At 36.9% G+C, this 19,567-nt stretch overlaps 3 protein-coding genes across 4 annotated transcripts in view; 2 read left to right on the forward strand and 1 right to left on the reverse strand.

Moving 5' to 3' along the window:
- Positions 1-2,350, forward strand: part of Kdm3 (Lysine demethylase 3) — a 170,836-nt gene extending 168,486 nt beyond the window's left edge. For both annotated transcript variants that reach the window (XM_076119537.1, XM_076119538.1), the window contains 2 exons: positions 15-542; positions 662-2,350. In XM_076119537.1, coding sequence (XP_075975652.1) covers positions 15-542; positions 662-1,699 — 1,566 coding nt within the window. In that variant the 3' untranslated portion in view covers positions 1,700-2,350. The remainder of the gene's footprint in view (positions 1-14; positions 543-661) is intronic.
- Positions 2,351-3,837: 1,487 nt separating this feature from the next.
- LOC142976167 (uncharacterized) lies at positions 3,838-9,200 on the forward strand. The gene is made up of 3 exons (XM_076119421.1): positions 3,838-3,955; positions 5,885-6,088; positions 8,899-9,200. Exons 1-3 carry the CDS (start codon positions 3,928-3,930, stop codon positions 8,955-8,957), a joined length of 291 nt encoding a protein of 96 aa, XP_075975536.1. The 5' UTR covers positions 3,838-3,927; the 3' UTR covers positions 8,958-9,200.
- A 1,864-nt stretch (positions 9,201-11,064) lies between these two features.
- On the reverse strand, positions 11,065-17,649 carry LOC142976075 (uncharacterized). The gene is made up of 3 exons (XM_076119291.1): positions 17,274-17,649; positions 12,676-12,948; positions 11,065-12,407 (listed from the first exon to the last, which is right to left on the reverse strand). The coding sequence occupies exons 1-3, from the start codon at positions 17,314-17,316 to the stop codon at positions 12,376-12,378; spliced, it is 348 nt and encodes a 115-aa protein (XP_075975406.1). The 5' UTR covers positions 17,317-17,649; the 3' UTR covers positions 11,065-12,375.
- Between the last annotated feature and the right edge of the window lie 1,918 nt (positions 17,650-19,567).

Below are 19,567 nucleotides of genomic sequence, written 5' to 3' on the forward strand. Positions count from 1 at the left end.
TCTTTCGGTTTCAGAATGTCAAGAAAGAGGAGTCCGAGGAGGAGGGCGCCGCGGCGAACGGTTCGTCGCCGGTCAAGTCGGAGAACGGCAAGACGAGCGGCCCGGTCGTCAGTTGGCTCTCGGACCTGCCCCTGAAGACGGAGGCCGAGGACGAGAAGTCAGACTCGAGCTCTTCCGATTCGGAGGAGGGCGGCAACTTTTCGACGCTGCGGGAGCTTCTCATCCGGCCGGCGCCGGAGGGCGGCGAGACGCAGCCGAAAAAGAAACGGAAGAAGAGCCGGGGCGACGTTCTCGACGACGTCATCTCTAGCGTCGTAGACGAGAAGAAGGACGAGGACGGCGAGGTGAAGCCCTTCGCGCTATCCAACGTCGTGAAGCGCTACGACCGAAGCGGACGCGGCCGCGACGAGCTGCCCATCCGCATCATGACGCTCACCGAGTCCAAGCTCCTGTACCCCGACGTGCCGCACGCCTGGCTCTGCGACGGCAAGCTGCTGCACCTCACTGACCCCATGCATCCTGGAAATTATAAACCTTTCCAGGTCAGTTAACTATTTTTTTTAACACCTTGACGTTTATATTTGGCAAAATATTATCAAATCAAATGAACTTTCACATTACTTAATGTCGCATTTATTAAATTTAGTTTTTTTTATTTCAGGACCAATGGAAACGTGGTCAACCAGTTCTAGTCTCAGACGTATCTACTATCCTAGATAAAGACTTATGGAGTCCCGAAAGCTTTTCGCGAGACTTCGGTGACACGCGAGTGGACTTAGTCAACTGTGCGTCCGGTTTAGTGGTACCTTACCAGCTGGGCAGAAAGTTCTGGGACGGTTTCGATCTAGCCGCGAAGAGACTGCGGGACGAACGCGGCGCTCCCATGGTGCTCAAACTGAAAGACTGGCCGCCGGGCGAGGACTTCGCCGAGCTGCTGCCCGCGCGCTTCGACGATCTCATGCGGGCGCTGCCGCTCGGCGAGTACACGTCGCGCAACGGCAAGCTCAACCTGGCCGCGCGCCTGCCCGAGTGCTTCGTGCGGCCCGACCTGGGGCCCAAGATGTACACGGCGTACGGCGGCGCCGGCGGCACCACCAACCTGCACCTGGACGTCAGCGACGCCGTCAACGTCATGGTGCACGCCTCGGCGCCGGCCGACGCCCCGGAGCGGGCCCGCGAGGCGGCGCGCGCGGCCGACGAGGCGGGCGTGGACGTGCTGGCGCGCCGCCGCGCCCGCCAGAAGCCGCCCGCGGCGCTGTGGCACATCTACGCCGCCAAGGACGCCGACAAGATCCGCGACTTCCTGGTGCGCGCCGAGCTGGAGCGCGGCGCCCGGCCGCGGCCGCAGCACGACCCCGTGCACGACCAGACGTGGTACCTGGACGCGGCGCTGCGCGAGCGCCTGTACCGCGAGTACGGCGTGGAGGGCTACGCCATCCTGCAGTGCCCCGGCGACGCCGTGTTCATCCCGGCCGGCGCGCCGCACCAGGTGCGGAACCTGCTGGACTGCATCAAGGTCGCCGAGGACTTCGTGTCGCCCGAGAACGTGTCGCGGTGCTTCGAGCTCGCGCAGCAGTTCCGACGGTTGTCCCGCCAGCACTCGAACAAGGAGGACAAGCTGCAGATAAAGAATATCGTGTACCACGCGGTAAAGGATTCTCTGTGCTGCCTCGAGGAGGCGCTCGCCGAAGCCAAGTGAAGTCGAGCGACCCTCCCACATTTGATCTCAACCTCGAACGTAACATTAATTGCTAAGTTCCGCATTTAAACGTAAGATTGGGAGCGAGTATGATACGCGCTGTGCGCCGTTTCGTGTATAAGATGCCATTGTTAAGCGTCCGAGTCGATTGTGTACCAGTTATGTGTGTAAGTGTACTCGAAATGTGATTTAGTCCGACGGTCGCGATCGGAGTATGTGCAATGTAAATTAGTCTGATTATGGTGATATCGTTGAGATGTGGATATGTTTTATGTTCCTTAATTGAAATACAAATAAAACTCTTCAGGTTATTTACAGCTTAATTGTAGCTATAGTGATATGTATGTATTGTGTAAATTTTAATTCGAATTCCATCGAGTACATATTAAGAATTGTATACTTTTAAGTTATTGTATTGAAGTAAAACAAACGTATTCGCTCGAAGCATTGTACATTACAACACCGCATGTAGATAAGTTTATCCTATTACTAGATTTCTCAATTTGGTTATGTTACAAAATGATAGTTAAACAAAGTATGTGACAATTTCTTTTTGTCCTTATTGCTGTATTAGAAAGTTTTTTTTTGTACTGTGTATATTATGTATGGTTATAAGTTGGAATAAAAAAAAAGATGTTTATATGAAAAGTGCTTTTGATTTTTTATTATAACTTAAAAATTGCCTACACCTCTGAGTCCCGATTTGTAGCATCGAATCTTATGGCATCAGTTGTCCCAATGGTATCTAAACGACAGACCAAATTTTACCGCCATGAGCTATAAAATATAGTCGGTTTTGGTTTCCAATTACAGTAACAACTATTTCCTGACATTATCGGGTTGGAAACAGTGTTCCTCCTGTAATGAGTTATTGAATCATATCAATCAGAAAAGAGGGCTTTTTTTGTTTTATCCGCATTACTATCTCTCTACTGAAGTTTTATAGTCATTTTTTTGCCATTTGTATAGTTATATTGCTAGCTCAGAAGGCAATATTCATTTTTTGTGCTGCCATCTATTGACAACTTTCCGAAACGGATATCCTAACCATATTATTTACGCTACTCCCCGCCAGATAGCGCAGTAAAAGCATTTTTAAAAACCTCGCTAGATATCGCTAGCATACAAATAAAAATTAGACACCGCTAGATGTCGCTAATAATCTGCAATAAATATACTCTAGATGTCGCCAAACAAGAAAATTAATCCAAATTCTGAAAGACGCCGTTATAAAAGAAATGTGTATATTAAATAAATTAATGACGGACCCTGTAGTCTGGAACTCTAGATACCTTTGGAAATAGCTAAATGCAAAAAATATTGTAAACTGAACAGGATGAAATCGGGGTAAAAACCAAAAGGAGATTTTATAGTTTTTTGCTATATAAAAGTCTAAATACAAATGCTATCGATATTTTTTACAAATTACAACTTTGCTTTGTCCTCAAGCTGCTTCTTTTGTTTGCTATACTTTACGCTCCTACCTATAAGTTTTGTCATTGTCACAAATTATTCCTTAGAGTTCTGTCCTTGTATAATTTATTAATCTCATAGTTTTGAACACTACGTTCCATATTATACAATACACTGTTCTGTACACTATATTTTGAATTTAAACCTGAAAAATGTGAAGATGCTTTCAGGGTACCACAGTTGTAAATCTTATTGCAAAGACAGTAATAATAATTCATGTAAAAATAATTAAAAAGAACATGGCTATTCACTGCACCTAAAAGGTAAGCATTTATTAATCTGTAAGGATGATTGGTAGCACCCCAGATATCAATTGCTACTACAGGAAAATAATAAACATAATCTGATTTAACTGATCCTCCCGCCTCAATGTAGATGGCTTATTCATTCGTTTTCCTGTGAGTGGGAGCTTGCACTTCTAAAGGATTAATATATCCGATAACATCACGCGATCCACAAACAAAATAATAGGTAACTGTCTCCGTCAAACAATGAACTCCATCCATTTACTTGCAAACAACTTTGACCCAGGGATAAACACAAATATTGTTGCAAGACGCACTCCATTGCCGTATTTGTTCTGAGGTACAGAATGGCATCTATGTTGAACAGGTAGTGGAAGTAATATGTAAGTTTTGCATCAAACGTGGCCATTTACGTTGGCTCCCCACTAGGTGTTTATAAAGAGGATCGGTGTGCGCTCTCGGTTGGCAGTTTATATTCAGAGCTTGAAGTGCACAGATTTGTGATAAAAAATGAGGGCTTCTACATTGTTTGTTTTCGGTAAGTCATCTTTCGTGAAATCCTAAAAAAAATATTGTAATATATTATCTACTAAGTATAACAATAATGTGATTTTTGTTTACTTTTTTGACATTTATTTCCGCAGTATAGATAGTAGCTTTGTCGCAGGTAATAAAACATGTAAGTCTACGTTGTATGTGCTTGGCAAGGATTTTCCATTCAAGGAAAGTCATTTTTGTCGTTTAAAAACAGTTTAAATACTGAAGTGAGTGTGACAGCTCAAATTAGAATTCCGGTTTTCTACCTCTATCCTGGTAGGCATAATGACGTACTGAGATTCAAATTTGTCAAACGCGTCAGATTTTGTGATGCCCACAAAGATTGTTAACTATCTAACCATTTGAATCATATACGAATCACGTAGTCGCCGCGAATTCTGTTTGTTATTCTTTCTAGTAAGGTGGTTTGCCTTCCTACTTATGTTTTAGCTCGACATAAGATCAAAGAACATAGGAGAAATGTGTTAACACGGTGAGATTTCGTGCTGTCAAACATGTTTCGCGAGTTCAACATGTAGGTACTTATTTAGTTTTAAGCTACTTTTTTGAATAAATAAACATTATAAAAAAAACTACCCTTAATTTTTGAGAAATGTATAATTTGCAATATTCAAGTAGGTTCACACGCGCAAATAGTGTAGATGAGTACAAAGTGGTCCCTCTTCCTGCTATTATCTAGACGAGTGTTTTACGACCTTAATACTCTTTGTAAAGGTCAGATGAGCTCAGAAGCACGCACATAGGATATACTTTGACTTGATTACATGATGAGGTCTTAACAGCATCCGTTTGTTAGGGCGTAATACGAGATCAGTTACATACCATTTTGTTATAACACTGTATATAGATACAGTCAGCTCCAAAAATAACAGAAAAACTTCATATTTTCAAAACCTCTGTGTTACGTAACTTTAATAAATAACTGATCAAAATCAGGTAGAATGAGTTAGAATTAAACATTTCAATCAATGGCAAATGTTTTTTCCATGGAATAATGTGCACACTTCAGTATATAGGGTTTCAAGAGATTGAGTAGGATCAGCTACTTTTGGAGCTCATTGTACCTATTATATAGATGACCTGTCTTGTTCAAAATATTTTGTTTAAGAGATAAATAAGAAAAAGAGATATGCTATAATAACCTATTCGTTGAGGAAAGTTCCGTTAGCTTGTTTGCCTGATACGTGTTTGTTTTGAGGTTGACAGAATATCTTAAAAATATACATACATAGGTATATTTACTGCAGGTCTGACGCAGGAAAGATTTTATTTAATAGTTGTCTACAAATTAGCAAACTTCTCAACCCGCACTTGACTAAAGACTAAAGGCCCAGTCCTTCACCTATTTCGGAAGGCATAAACCAGCAGTGGGAAAGTAATGGGTTATTAATAAAGGAAACTTATATCCCATATGTACGAATCTTAATCAAAGCTCTGGTAACTTTGAATAATAATATAAAGCAATACAATAGTCGACATACCAATTACACTTTCAGTTTTTTTACGATCTTGATTAACAATATTAATTCTAGAACTTTACAATTTATCAGAGACTGACCTCGAAATGTAAATATGCTAACAAAATGGTATATTATGAGCTATTTCGCATTTTTATGCCTGTTGAACTTCAAGCGGAAAAAAATGCTTGGACGAAATGTGTTAAATGTAGTTGAACAATGAGTCAGTATTTCAGAGAAAAGTTATAATCTAAAGTTGTTTACTGCAAAGATATAATTGTTTTACGGCTGTTTATAAGTTAAAGAATACTCTTGAGTATATAAAAAATGGTATAAGTACATATATACGGATGGGAATTAGCTTTCCTATTCCTAAGATTTTAGACTTATACTAAAACTATCCTTTTCGTGTAGTTTTGCCAAAGGTAAATATTTTCTTTATAATATTCCAGCGTTGGTGATAGTAGCGGTATCGTGTCGCCCGGACAAGCCGGACCTGAAGCAAGTGAAGGCGGAGGCAGCTCGCAAGAAGGCGTGCATGCACGACTGCAGCTCCGTGGGCATAGACCCCGTGTGCGCCGGGAAGCAGGGCGAGAAGCCCAAGTCCTTCGGCAACGAGTGCGTCATGAACAACTACAACTGCGAACACAAGGATAGTAAGTTGAAGAAATTGCTTTTGTTATATTTTTAAAGTGCCGTCTTTGTTGCTGGCTGTATCAATGTTTGTTTGTATGTTTGTCGTATGGTTAGTGGTCAACCTAGTGTCAAAGTTGTTCAAGCCGCCCGAGAGGCTTTTGACGTGGCTTAACGACTGTTATCTTAGTAGACAACAACCGGGACCAACTTTTAACGTGCCCTGCGAAGCACGGAGACGCCCAGTTCAAATACCACTATGGAATGACCGCGCCAATGGTTACTGAACAAACAAATCATTTACCGACCGGTGAGCGCAACTGGGCAATGGGCGCCTCAGTATTAATGATTAGGTTTAAAGAGTAAGGCTAAATGTAGCCTTACTCTTTTCTTCAAGCATAATGATGCTTGCTATAGAAGTGTGATTTCTAAAAATATATTTAATTTGATGATAGACTTGCCGAAACAGTTTTGTACGCAATCGTTTTAGGCAACAATTTAATGAAATAATACGTCGAGCACACAATAAACATAATGGCTGAACTACTATGATTCAAGGTTGAAGTAAAAAAAGTTGTGTTTATAAAACCAGAACAATTCCTGGCATTGTTTTCCTTATAAAGAAGGTATAAAACCTAATTATTAAATGTATGATAACTGGCATTGTGAATTGAGTCACTATGTGTTGTGAACAATCAGTTAATGAACGCTAACGCCTACATATATTTTATTTACTCTGCTTTTATGAGCTTTAGTCATGCAATAAGTCAGATTTTCTATTATTTCTTAACGTTTTAAGCTAACATTACACGTTACACAAGCTTGGACTCGAGGGTTACCTTCACCAAAGCGAAAATAAGCGACGAATGACATAACAGCAGAATAATATTTGTCAACTCATAAACGTGAACCAAATTGGTTTCCGAAAATAGGCAGGAAACCCCGTCGATTGTATTGTGTGGTGTAAAACATGATTATCAACACCATAACAAACAAATTATGCAACGAATCACGGTATAAAACCTATGCGCGGGCGCAGCCGGGTGTGACTGATGTAACTGATAATGTTGGTAGCCACTATGCCGACCGACGATTGTGACTCATTGGCTAGTACTGGTTATTTGTTATATACAACTATTACTTGAATCGTATGTGACTAAAAGTATAAAAAGTAAAATATACTGATAGAAAATATCTGTGTTCAATCCTATGTTGCGGCAAATTAACTAAAGGGAAACTATATGACTATTATAGTCTATAGACATAGAGTTCTATATAAATCATACAGCGCCTTATACACATTTCCCCAAAATTTTAAAAAAATATGAAGTCGAATCAGGTTTCAGCACAAAGAATTATGAAAATGGTTCAAAAAATCTAGGAAGATGAACCAACTTGTTTGTTATACTTGTAAATTGCTTTGTGTTATAAAAGCTGATGGAGGAAATCTTAAAGCTTAGAACTAAATTGATATTTACTATGACTGGTAAGTTAAACACGATCACTGAATAAGCTTGTATAGCAGAGCCTTTGAAGGATAAAGATGGATGGCATATTTCTGACCAATTCTGACTCAAACCAGTCTTAAGTTGATGACCCTAGTGTTACATTACAGTAATTTCCTCCTGTATATTTTGGCTTGATGACTCACAACCTGTTAACTTATTGTAAGGTTACTCGACAATTGCAAATGAAGCAGGTTTTTCCCGTAGCATTGAGCTTCTTATGTCATGACTAGTGATGAGGTTATTTTAAATGCTTTTGATGTTTGAACAGTAAAGGAACAACGCTTTTAAAGAAATTAACTAAATGCTTTAGTCTTGAAATGGCCTTACAGAACGTTCAGGTCAAATGGATAAATACTAAAACATAATAGATTCCCGGATTAGTGTGTTAATAAATCAATTAATTTGATTGGTGGTAATAATTCCCGGCTCCATTATATTTGATTTTTCAAGTACTGAAATGATAAACTATGTCTGTATTACTACACAAAATATCTGTCGGAAAATTACAAAATAAATATAATCCGTAATTTTAACTGCAATAATTAACCAATTCATCAAAATACAAGATGAACACGCGCGGCCACACTCTCGTGAAAATGCCATAAAATAAAAAAAGAAGATGAAAGTTTTATCTAAATTCAAAAGCAAGAAACATGTTCACAAACTTTCGCATTTTAATATTAGTAGGATTTATTGTTCCTATAATAGTCTGTGAGGCGGAGTTTAAGCTCATTTGTCTTGAGCAATTGTTGTAAGACAGGTTTATAAATCGGTGTTCTTGTTAGAACGGGGTGTGTTGAACCTTAAGACTAATGGCTAATAGCGAGACTAGTTCACTAAATATTTGTCCAAACTAACGGTCCTTGACACTAGGCTGTGAGGTGAACCCAGGTCTCAGTCCGAGTAAACGACAAATTGGTTGCTATATGTCATCTTAAAGTACAGTACCGTTCCAAATCTTTTGGTTTCCATCCAGGTAATCATACTAGTTTATAACTGTCTCAATCAGGTTATATTATTATCATCTGCATCAACCATAGACATGAAATTAAAAGTTTGAGTCTTTAGAATGACATTTTATCTGACAGGCCCGCGGTAGCGCAATTCAGTATAATCTGTAGGTACTGTCGAGTATCGAAAGTTTGACATTTAGAATGTATTGCCAAAATAGTTTCTACGACGCCCGTCAAAGGCGCTGAACAGTTTTTCATACAAAATTTCTCGAGGACAAACCAGTTATCGGTAGTCGATAGAAGAAGAGCACCGAGCTACAGAATTGAGAATAATCTTTAAAACTATATGTTAACTTTTATATTTTGTTTCAGCGCTCCACAAGATCAGCAAAGGCGAATGTCCCGGATCTGATGGAATCCGTCTCTCCTAAGCAAACACCAGTCTATCAAACTACAACTAACAATAATGCTAAGCGCTTTTAATTGACTGCATTTTATATAATTATGCTTTACCACTAACATCAAAGAAGCTGTGATTAAAGTAGATTCTTAGTCCAGATAGTTTTCAAGAGATTTTTGTAATAACGTTTTTTTTATTAATGACTGTAACTATGTTTATTTCGTATTATTTATTAAAAGATGTGTAACATGACAATTATATAATGTTTATGTGATATTGTGTTTTTCTTTTTCAGTTTACTTAGAGTTTTACCGAAAGAAAATGTTTTTTTTTTATTTTCATATTTATAGAAAACAATTATTTCTAGATATTTTCTAAAACAATATCAAAACCAAAATTAAATTATAGTAATAAAATATTTGCAATATCTACAAAAGGGACTGCGTCACGAGTCGTAATATTTCTCAAATTGTTACAAAATAGTAGAGTAGTTAGTTTTTTTAAATTATGTAAAAAGGAAAAGGCCTGTTAGACTTGCATATCCACATGCTTTTAGTAATTCGTTGCCGATATAGTAAATAATAGCTATCGACTCCCGCTTTCGTTTGTGTTTGACATTTAAAATGTCTTGACGAAAATAGTGGTAGCGATAAATTTTAAGATCGATAGTCGTTATTCGTAAAAATCCCCCAGTTTCTAAAGATAAGTAAACAGTTAAGGTGTCTTAATAATATTGAAATAACATACGAAAGCACATCGAATCCATTAATCATTATATCTAAATTTTTCCTAGTATTGATAATGTATGTAAATTAGACTTATAGTTCATTTGAAAATGTGTAAAAACAATGTATCTTCTAGGAATACTAATGAAAACTAACGAGGAGCCGGTAAAAGGAGTGTTTTAGATTTATTTTCTGTACGTTTTTCCTTTGAGACAGTGAGTGGTTTCCCGGCTAAGCGTTCTCGTTCCTTTGCCTCGACGATGTATAAAGGCTAACATTTTCACTCTTGCCTTTAAACTAGGGCAGGCGCTTAAGTTTTTATAAAGGGGCTGTACTAGATAATTATTCTGGATACACTTTTCTTTCTTTTTGATTTTCTTTGCATAACCATTTTTCTCAGATTAATATTGTTTTCTTTTGTTAACCTTATATGATTTTGTAGAATAAAATGCGCTGAAAAATTCGATGATCGACGAAATTTATGCGTTTATTCGACAAAGCGTACACTTACACGTACATACAATAGGCTGGAAAAATTAAGAACCTAAGAAACTTACTTATAATATTTTCGAAGGTAAGTGAAGTTTGCTATGGTTCAACAGTTGACTAATGTAATGTTTTTTATTGGGAACAAAGCCTTGTATGGCTCGGCATAGTCCACCATAATTGGCAACTATAAGTGATAACATTTCACAGAATTTATTGTTTTGACAGTTGCTAGATTTATGTCACATGATGAAGCGAAACGTGCCTTATTGATGTAAACATTCTATCTACGATGATATCACATGTTTATCTTTAAGTTGTGGGATTATCAATGTTTACTGCTCTCGTGACACTCGCTAGATCGAGTGTCAGGTCGCTCGTGACCCAGTTACGGCGACATAGACTGCCTGTCGCCCACACTACCGTGACGATGGGCATTATTGGTAGGTATTACACGTTTATCGAAGGCTTGTTTTGATATTAGTTCAATATATGAGGTCGTAGTGTATTGGTGTTAAGGACCAGTAAGTAACTTTACAATGTAGTTAATAGAAAATTCTAGTACTGATATACTTGATTTCAAAGATTTTTTTTGATATTTTAAACATAGCAAAGGTGAACTTCAAAGTTAAAAAAATGTGTAAATATTGCAAGAGGTCTATTTAAAATTTGTTTTACCACTACCTATTGTACTGTCTTTGTAGTCACATAAGTACTATGAACTAGGCTTATGAACGATCGGCATTTTAAGCATTAGGGCTAATGATTCTTCGGCCAAAAGTGGTCGGGCATTTGTAATTTGGACTTTTGTCATTCGGAATCGCGTACCAGACTCATGTCTTCGACATTTCATTTTCAAAGAAACATTTTCCACGTATTGAAGGAGCAAGGGGTATATTTCAAGGTAAAAGGGAAACAAAATTGAAGTATATTTCAAAACTTTATTGAATCTAAATTTCGTCTATAATGATGACAATGCTGTGATAGACACAGTCTTCACACGAACATGACGACGTACTTTGTACAATAAATAAAAATACCGACTTACAAAATAATCTTACAGTTACAAATTACTATGAAGTTTGTTTGAACCTGACTTTGGCATTCATTTTACATCTACTTAATCGCTAATTTCTTAATGTATTAATTTTGAATTTAGGAACTTTTTCGCCAAAGCCTTGACATTATATAAGATAAGTAACCAAAATTAACATAATTTTGAATATTGGTAGAAAATTTATCGGAAAAATATTTGAACTAATGTAAAATTGAGGGTCTTTTCACGACTTTAACGAGTTAATTTACAACCGAAAACAGGAGTAGTCGAAGAGTATCAACTGATTCAGCAAGACGAACAAAAGCTTGGATATGATTCTGATATAGTTTGAATCTATATCATACGCAGTTAAAATGTTTTAGGCGAATAGAGCCGGGCTTAGAATGAAAAGAATCAGAAAAGCCCTTACCCATTTAATGATGCCGATGTTAGGTTTTTCAGATGAAGTTCTAACGGTTGTAAATTAACCCGTAATCTTTACGAAAGGACACCTTAACTATTGATTACTAAAACTGAAACATATTTTAAACTAAAATTACAATAAAATACAAAGAACTTATATTTTAGAATAAGTATAAGCACACGCTATACTTTAACCTTAGCAACATGACGAATTCGAAATGCGTATTGACATTTAAATTCAATGCCTAATAAATCAATCATTTGATTTTATAAAGATATTTTCCTTAAAATATATGGACTTTGTGGTTGTTTCGAAATTGTAGCCTTACATAATACGATTGGATAATAATATTTTTACTTGAATAAAGTGTAAAGCCATTAAATAATGGCCAAGAAATAAAAAACTGCGTGCATTTCAATACAATAGGCCATGTTTTACCTTACAGTACAGGAAGATATGATTACAAGCCAACAGATTTTCATCTTTGAAACTACAAATGGGAAACCTATGATTATTTTTAACATGGAAGTATAATCAACAATATCTTCACATATGACATAGCTTACTGGCTGGTATAATGATATAATTTTAGATTCTAGTTCAGAAGCATCCAAAAGAAAAAGAACAGGTACATTCTACATACGTTTGTCTATTTATTACTATAGTTAATACATGTGGTTGAACATTATATGGCGTCCTCTTAGTCGCCAGAGGATCCCGGGCGTGGTGCTTACACTAATGCGAGAACCAATACTCTTTGTTTGCCGCGATGATCTCATCAGCATTCACCCAGACTCGTGATCGCATAATCTGGAAAAGGGAGATGCAAAGGTTATAGAAAATTTAAGCAGAAAGGCTACGTATGAAAATTAGTCGTCAGTATCTTAGTCATTAGAGGGTGTTTTGAGGTAAAAAGACTATGAATTGCACAATGCAAATTATTGAATACCCTTGTACCATTTTTCCCAACAATAATTTTATTAAAGCTTTATGTCGAGGTAAGGTCGTCTAGTTACCACTTATGGCAATCCCACAATGCTTAGACTCTCGTGGAGTAATATAACAAAGCCATACTTACATGTACTCTCGCGACACGACACAGCTTCCAATTCGCATAACGTGGCAAAAGTCCTGGCTGTGCCGGCAGCATCAAAAGCACACACTGGCCCGGTGGGAGGAGCTCTGCACCTGCCTGCACAGAGCGGGGGAGGGACACCCTCCCGCACTCTGGCCCTCATGATCACCGCCGGCACTCGCATCTCCGCACTCTCGCCTCCTTCGTACGCCTCATAGGAATCACCGAGGCGGGACGTCAGGAACGGAAGACTCGCTGACTGTGCTTCGTTCCATGCTGAAATTGAAATGACAAAACAATTAAGTACATACCTCAACATTTGATAATAGTATCATCAGTATTTGTTGTTCAATGTAAATTGGGAAAACATTATTACAGTAAACTATCCATCGGAAAATTTCCACCAGTACAATAATAAACCTTTAGATAACTTTTCCAAGCTTTTGTTTTATCTGTAGTCAAATAAAACAATCAAGTGATTGCTGATAACGGTAAGTTGAACACAAACAATGAGACAAGCTACGAATTTAACGTATGACATAATTTGACCTGTCACCGAACGTAAACGCAAATCTCTATCAAAACAATGCGCCCGCGCCGCTGTATATTCGCGATAACTGCTTAACCGAAGATAATTAATGGGGACATAAACGTAGCTTAATTGTTTCTTGTTTTATTCCATTATTGTTTTCAACAGTTGTTCTTGATTATTGTTTGACATTTCATATGACCTTTCAATCTAATCAGTGTTATTTATTTTCCTAAACTTTTCCTGTGATCTCATCCATATTACGCATTAGTAGTCGTATCGACTCTGCTGCACTGTGTAAATATTGTTCGACAACGCCCCTTCTCATTGACTCATATTTGTGCAAGTGAACATACTCTATGGGTCTATGCACATGAACACAATAGCGAAGTGCCTAGTAGTCTTCTGCTTTCAAATTCCAAAATCGGTTTAGCAATCACAGAAAATAAATATTTTTGTGTATTTTCTCTCCCGACATGTGCCTCGATAATTTTTATATTTTGATTAATGCTTTATTTTATGCAACTTTAAGTTACAAACGAAAGTTTTGAATTAAATCGTATAGTTTGTTTTACAAGTTTCATTTGTAGCTACACATAGTGTTACGTAAGGAATTAAGAAAATATTAATTTTAATATATGAAATACTCTTCATGTAGATGATGCATATAAGATCCATGATTTAGTTGAATGAGACATGGAGAGGCATAGGTACTCGTCTATCTAGGGGTCAAAAATATTTTGCGACAAGCGATATTATTAAAACTTCTATTATAGCCATTAGAATAAACATAGCCCATAATTCTGTCCCAATTCTCCCATTTATCAAACAATCAGCAGTGATCCGTAACATAGTACAGATAAAACACTTGCATAATCGTAACGACATAGTCCAAGTGCGCACTCATCTACTGCGCAGTGACCCGCGATGGAGTAACTAATATGATTTTTTATCGTTTCGTGTCGTTCGGCTTCCAGAAACTACTGATCTAGATAAGGGCGGTGGACACTTCCTCTAGTGACTCATTAGAACGTTATTAGTACTTTTGAGGCGCTCATAACCAATTGCGCTCACCGGTCGGTAAACGATCTGTGGGTTAAGCAACCGTTGGCGCGGTCATTCTATAGAGAGGTGACCGCATAGTGGTATTTGAACTAAGCGTCTCCGTGCTTCGGAGGGCACGTAAAAGGTCGGTCGTTTGTCAATTATGATAACAGTCGTAAAGCCAAGCACAGGCCTTTCGGGCGGCTTGAACAACTGACACTAGGATGGCCACTAACCATACGATAGATAGATATAACGTTATTAGTACTTAGTATTATGAATAACTCTTGCTCTGAAGGTCTTTAGTTCTCTGTTCACTGTACCATGTAATATGAATCACTAGAGGCCGCCCGCGACTTCGACCGCGCTGAAACCCTTCCCGTGTAAATCTCGATCCCTTGAGGATCCCGGGATAAAAAGTAGCCTATGTGTTATTCTGGGTCTTCAGTTACCTATATACCAAATTTCATCGTAATCGGTTCAGTAGTATTTGCGTGAAAGAGTAACAAACATCCATACATACATACATACATTATCACAAACTCTCGCATTTCGTCGAAACAAAGTTGCTGTCATTCGTTAAGTTTATACTATTTCTTTTAGGTTTTTTACCCACGTACAGTTATTTAGCACAATTACCTATGTACACGGTGTAGCGAAGTAAGGTTTTTCATCAAAATATTTAAGATATATTTTTTATATTAGTTAGGTCTTCATAGCTTTGGCGATATGCACTTAAGAACACGAAACTTAAGCATTAATTGTCTCAATTAAAAAAATATATCTCTATAATTATCATAGTCTGAAATTATTGGCAGTCCGTTACAATAGTAAAAGTAGTATCTTTTGTACTAATAATTCATTCGAATTATTATCCTCAAAAGTAACTTACTAATAAGACGGTCCTTATAAGTAAATATTTGTTGAACAAATTAACTAAGTCTCCACGTGGAGTACAACGTGGTTGCTATCGCGAAAGTTCATTGATATTCACACATCACATGTGTTAAACGGTTAAGAAAAGTCTTACGTAACAAGCTCACAGCAAAATTGTCTAATCATCTATCATTAATTTTAATTAATTTTCTGTTTTCATTTCTCATTTTCATTTCAAATTGAAGAGTATACATTCATAAAACTAATATACTACAAAACAAGAATAATTTAAAAATAACCTATTACTGTTACAGTACTGGTCTCTTATAAATATTGTATTACTTAAATTAATTAGGTACTAATTTCTTGTAAAGGATTTCGATTTAATTTTAGTCTACTCGGCATAAATCGGTGTATAAACATTTGTGTGTGTCACTTTCAATGTTCCTTCAATCAATAACACCCTATCAAATTAAAAATTCAATAGCAAGTGAGTCTAAAATAATCAAGTTAAAACAACTTTTCCATTTATATGAGTTTGTATTTTCTTCAACAGGTACATTAGTACTAAAACAACGACACTTTGGACTAGCGATCAATATTTCAAACAAATAGTAGAATACGTAAATACTATTAATCAATAATATAATAATGTAAACAGTGGGAGATAATGATGGTTATGTAGTATGAGTATTTAGTGGCATCGCACACGCTCACATAGATAACACTATCTGATGCATACGCGATGTCTCACACAATGATCATTACATTGACGTCATTGTCACTCTCGAATAACTAAATCAAATCTATGGGGTAATATTTTAAAATGACTAATGCCCGGTTTAACTACATTTAGCGGTAGTTTATCTATTCAATAGAGTATTTTTTGTATGGGTTTAAACGCTATTGAATCTATACTAATAATATAAAGCTGAAGAGTTTGTTTGTTTGTTTGAACGCGCTTATCTCAGAAAGTACCGGTTCGAATTGAAAAAAATATTTTTGTGTTGAATAGACCATTTATCGAGAAAGGTTATATATAGGCTATATTTCAAAAACCGGAAAAAATATGACCTATTCTCTCTTTTGAGACGCAAGCGTAGCAGCGCGAGTTAGCTTAAGTATTATATAAACTACCGCTAAAAGTACCTCAGTAACCGGGGGTTATTGACACCGGTTCTTCCCAAAACTACATTTAAGAAGAATATATAATATTTAAAAGAATATCTGATTCACAGAATCTCTCTGACGTGAAGGCAGGTCAATAAAGTTTAAAATCAATTGCGAAGCAAATGATTGAATGAGCTAATTTTCCTGGTAACGTGTTGGAATTATAAACAATACCTTAGTGACACATTTGACATACTTAGGGAGTATTAGTTGGTTAGGAGATTGATCTGAATTTAATTAGGCACCTATTTGGTCATATTGGTACTTCTGGCTGGCATTGCTGTAGGCAAATTTTGCACCCTAATATAAACTTGTAACATAAGATTGGTTCTTTTCTGGATTAAACCTGAATCAACGTTATTTTTTAAAAGGTGGGTAATTTGAAACTACTTGGCAACTTATGGCAAAGATGATGTAAAATGCAAGTGGGAGTAAGTAACAAATGTCGTTAGTGCATACTACAGATGCGGCGACGTCGTCCGTATGTCTGCCCTATGATCGATTACTTACGGCTAATAATAACCGTGCCTTGCCCTGCAGTGGTGGGCGTCTAGCGATAACCCTAAGATCACGACGCCAAACGGTCTAATGATCCATGTGTATTTTGGCTTGAACGATGAACCGCCTTTGTGTTCACAATCATAGTAAACAAAGAATATTATATTTAATTAATATCGGAATTAATTTAATTTGTTTGTTATCCTGTTATTAACCGTGTTCCGAGACAATAAATAAGGCACAATGACTGCTTATTTCACAGAATCATTATCTATTTGTCTTTTTAGTTATTTACTTTATTAATATAATAATTAGGTTTAATTAATATAAAACACACACATCAGAATCGTCGTTTTAATCTTTTCGTAGTATACAGGTAAAACGAGGGTAGACCGAAGCACGGCATCACTAAACTTTCTCAAACAACTTCTGAGTTTAAGGCTAGAATGAAAGATCATAGATAAAATTATTTATAAAAACTTACCAGCAACTAAAACTACGCAGAACAAAATCTTCCCGTTTAACATTTCCAGCTAATTGTGTCCAAATATTGAGCCGGCACCACTATCGTACAACTCACAAGTAATCTGTCTTGTTCTTATTGACTGTATGATCGTATTTTTAACCGTCGTCTTTAGTAAAGCGTTCGCATAATCAAACGGCGTTCGGAAGATTTAAAAGCATATGTGCGATGTTTATTGTGTTGGACTTATCTGTTCACTGGTGCATCAGAGACGCTTGGAGCGTGTCCCAGGATGGACGGAAGGGGGGATCACAGTGGTGGTGGCAGCGATAACCTCTGCCTCGGCCGGAGGACGAACCGCTGATAACAACACCGACTTTCAAATGAGAGCGAGTATTCTTTCGCTACACAGATAAACGAATGGAACTTTGACGTTTGACTTTCAATCTTTTTTTAGTCTATGGTCTTAACGTTTTCTCTAAATTACAGTTTTGTTTTACAGCTATTTCGGGAGAAATTATTATACATACATCATCAAAATACGAATAAATTTATAAATTGCTAATATTATGACGTCCATCTTTTACATAGAAAACGTATCATCGTACTTCTTGTTAAATAGCGGTATGAGGGCTATTTTATTCTAAAAACAGACAACGCATATTTAATATAGTTTAGTCATTAAATTTCTTTAAAAAGGTTTTAGTCAGATTACATGCATTTAAAGAAAGTTGAGAATGATCCGTGCGAAGCCGGGCTAGTGAGCTACTAGCTAGTGATTAACAATTTAATTGATGACATCATGTTGTGTACGTTTCTCGTTACGTCTTTTCGATAATACTAGCAACTATGTACCTAGAATTAGTACTAGATTTATCCGGTGTTTGCAGGAAACAGAAGCCCTTTATTTCGTTTTAGTACAAATTAAATGACACTGGTTTACGTCAAATTGTTTCTATATATACGCTTCTACGAATAAATACATTTAAACTAAGCAAATAATTATGCATTTGTAAAAAGTCCCTTTTCCCTTTTACTTATTTTTAATTCATTGTTGAGTCTGTTTTTTTTCTGACAAGATTTTACGAACTATATTTTGTTTTGCTATTAAATGATTAAAAAGTAAGACTCATTTAATTATCGTCGTCCTCGTAGTGTCTGCTATCAATAAATTAAGATTTTAATATTTTAACTAATATCAATGACGTATTATATACGGACGTTAAGTACCATTATGAGATAACCTTTTAACTGGATACTATTCCGGTCTATTCTGGATGATAGTGATTGGTTATTGAATTTGTATGAAGCATAATAAAGTTACTCGGCGTAAAGTATATATTTATAGTGATTAGTTTGATGACTTTGAAAAATTTTGTCAAATAAATACGTGTGCATCTTAGTAGTAACTAGCTGACCCACGCAGCTTCACTTGCGTCACATAAGAGAGAATAGTTAATTTAATTTTCCCAGTTTTTGTAACATTTTTTACTGATACTCTGCTCCTATTGGTCGTAGCGTGATGATATATAGCCTATAGCCTTTCTCGAAAAATGGGCTATCTAACACTGAAAGAATTTTTCAAATCAGGCCCGTGATTCCTGAGATTAGCGCGTTTAAACAAACAAACAAACTCTTCAGCTTTATAATATTAGTATAGATTTGCGCCACTTAATTGTAATCAAGATGTATATTTGCCAGGAAGACCTAAGCTGTAGCTTTAGTACGAAAATGTGCTAGTATCGAATTCGATAGCAATTTGTATAAAAGCACGAAATATCTCTATTTTCCTTGATATCAAAATCTTTTGTCAAAACTTTACGAAAAACCAAAAGTCTACGAAAATCGGCAGTACGAACATTTCATAAACATTTGAACGACGAGTCGTTGATCTACTGGACAAGAGTGGCAGAAAGCAGGAATGACTGGCGAGATAGTGAGAAGGCTTATGCTATGCAGTGGATAAAGAAGAGCTGACAATGATGATGATGATTTTTATTACGAATTTTCTCCAGAACATTCTGATAACTAACCCTCATATTTTTAGAAAGAACGACTACTGAACGGTTTCTGAGGCACATTTAGCGGTAGTTTATCTATTCAAACTGTCATGTTTATATTAGCTTAAATGCTATTGAAGAGATAAACTACAGCTGAATGTACCTAAGAAACCGGGGGTAAGGCCTTATAGGAACAAAATAACGTGCTGGCACTTTTTAACCTTAAACTAGATAACAACTATTAAGTGATTACAGCGAACTTGCCGTGGCTACACCGGCTACACTATTGATTAAACGACTACAAGTCTAGTACCT

Source organism: Anticarsia gemmatalis, chromosome 10 (genome assembly GCF_050436995.1).
Source record: "Anticarsia gemmatalis isolate Benzon Research Colony breed Stoneville strain chromosome 10, ilAntGemm2 primary, whole genome shotgun sequence".
Classification (NCBI taxonomy): Eukaryota; Metazoa; Arthropoda; class Insecta; order Lepidoptera; family Erebidae; genus Anticarsia; species Anticarsia gemmatalis.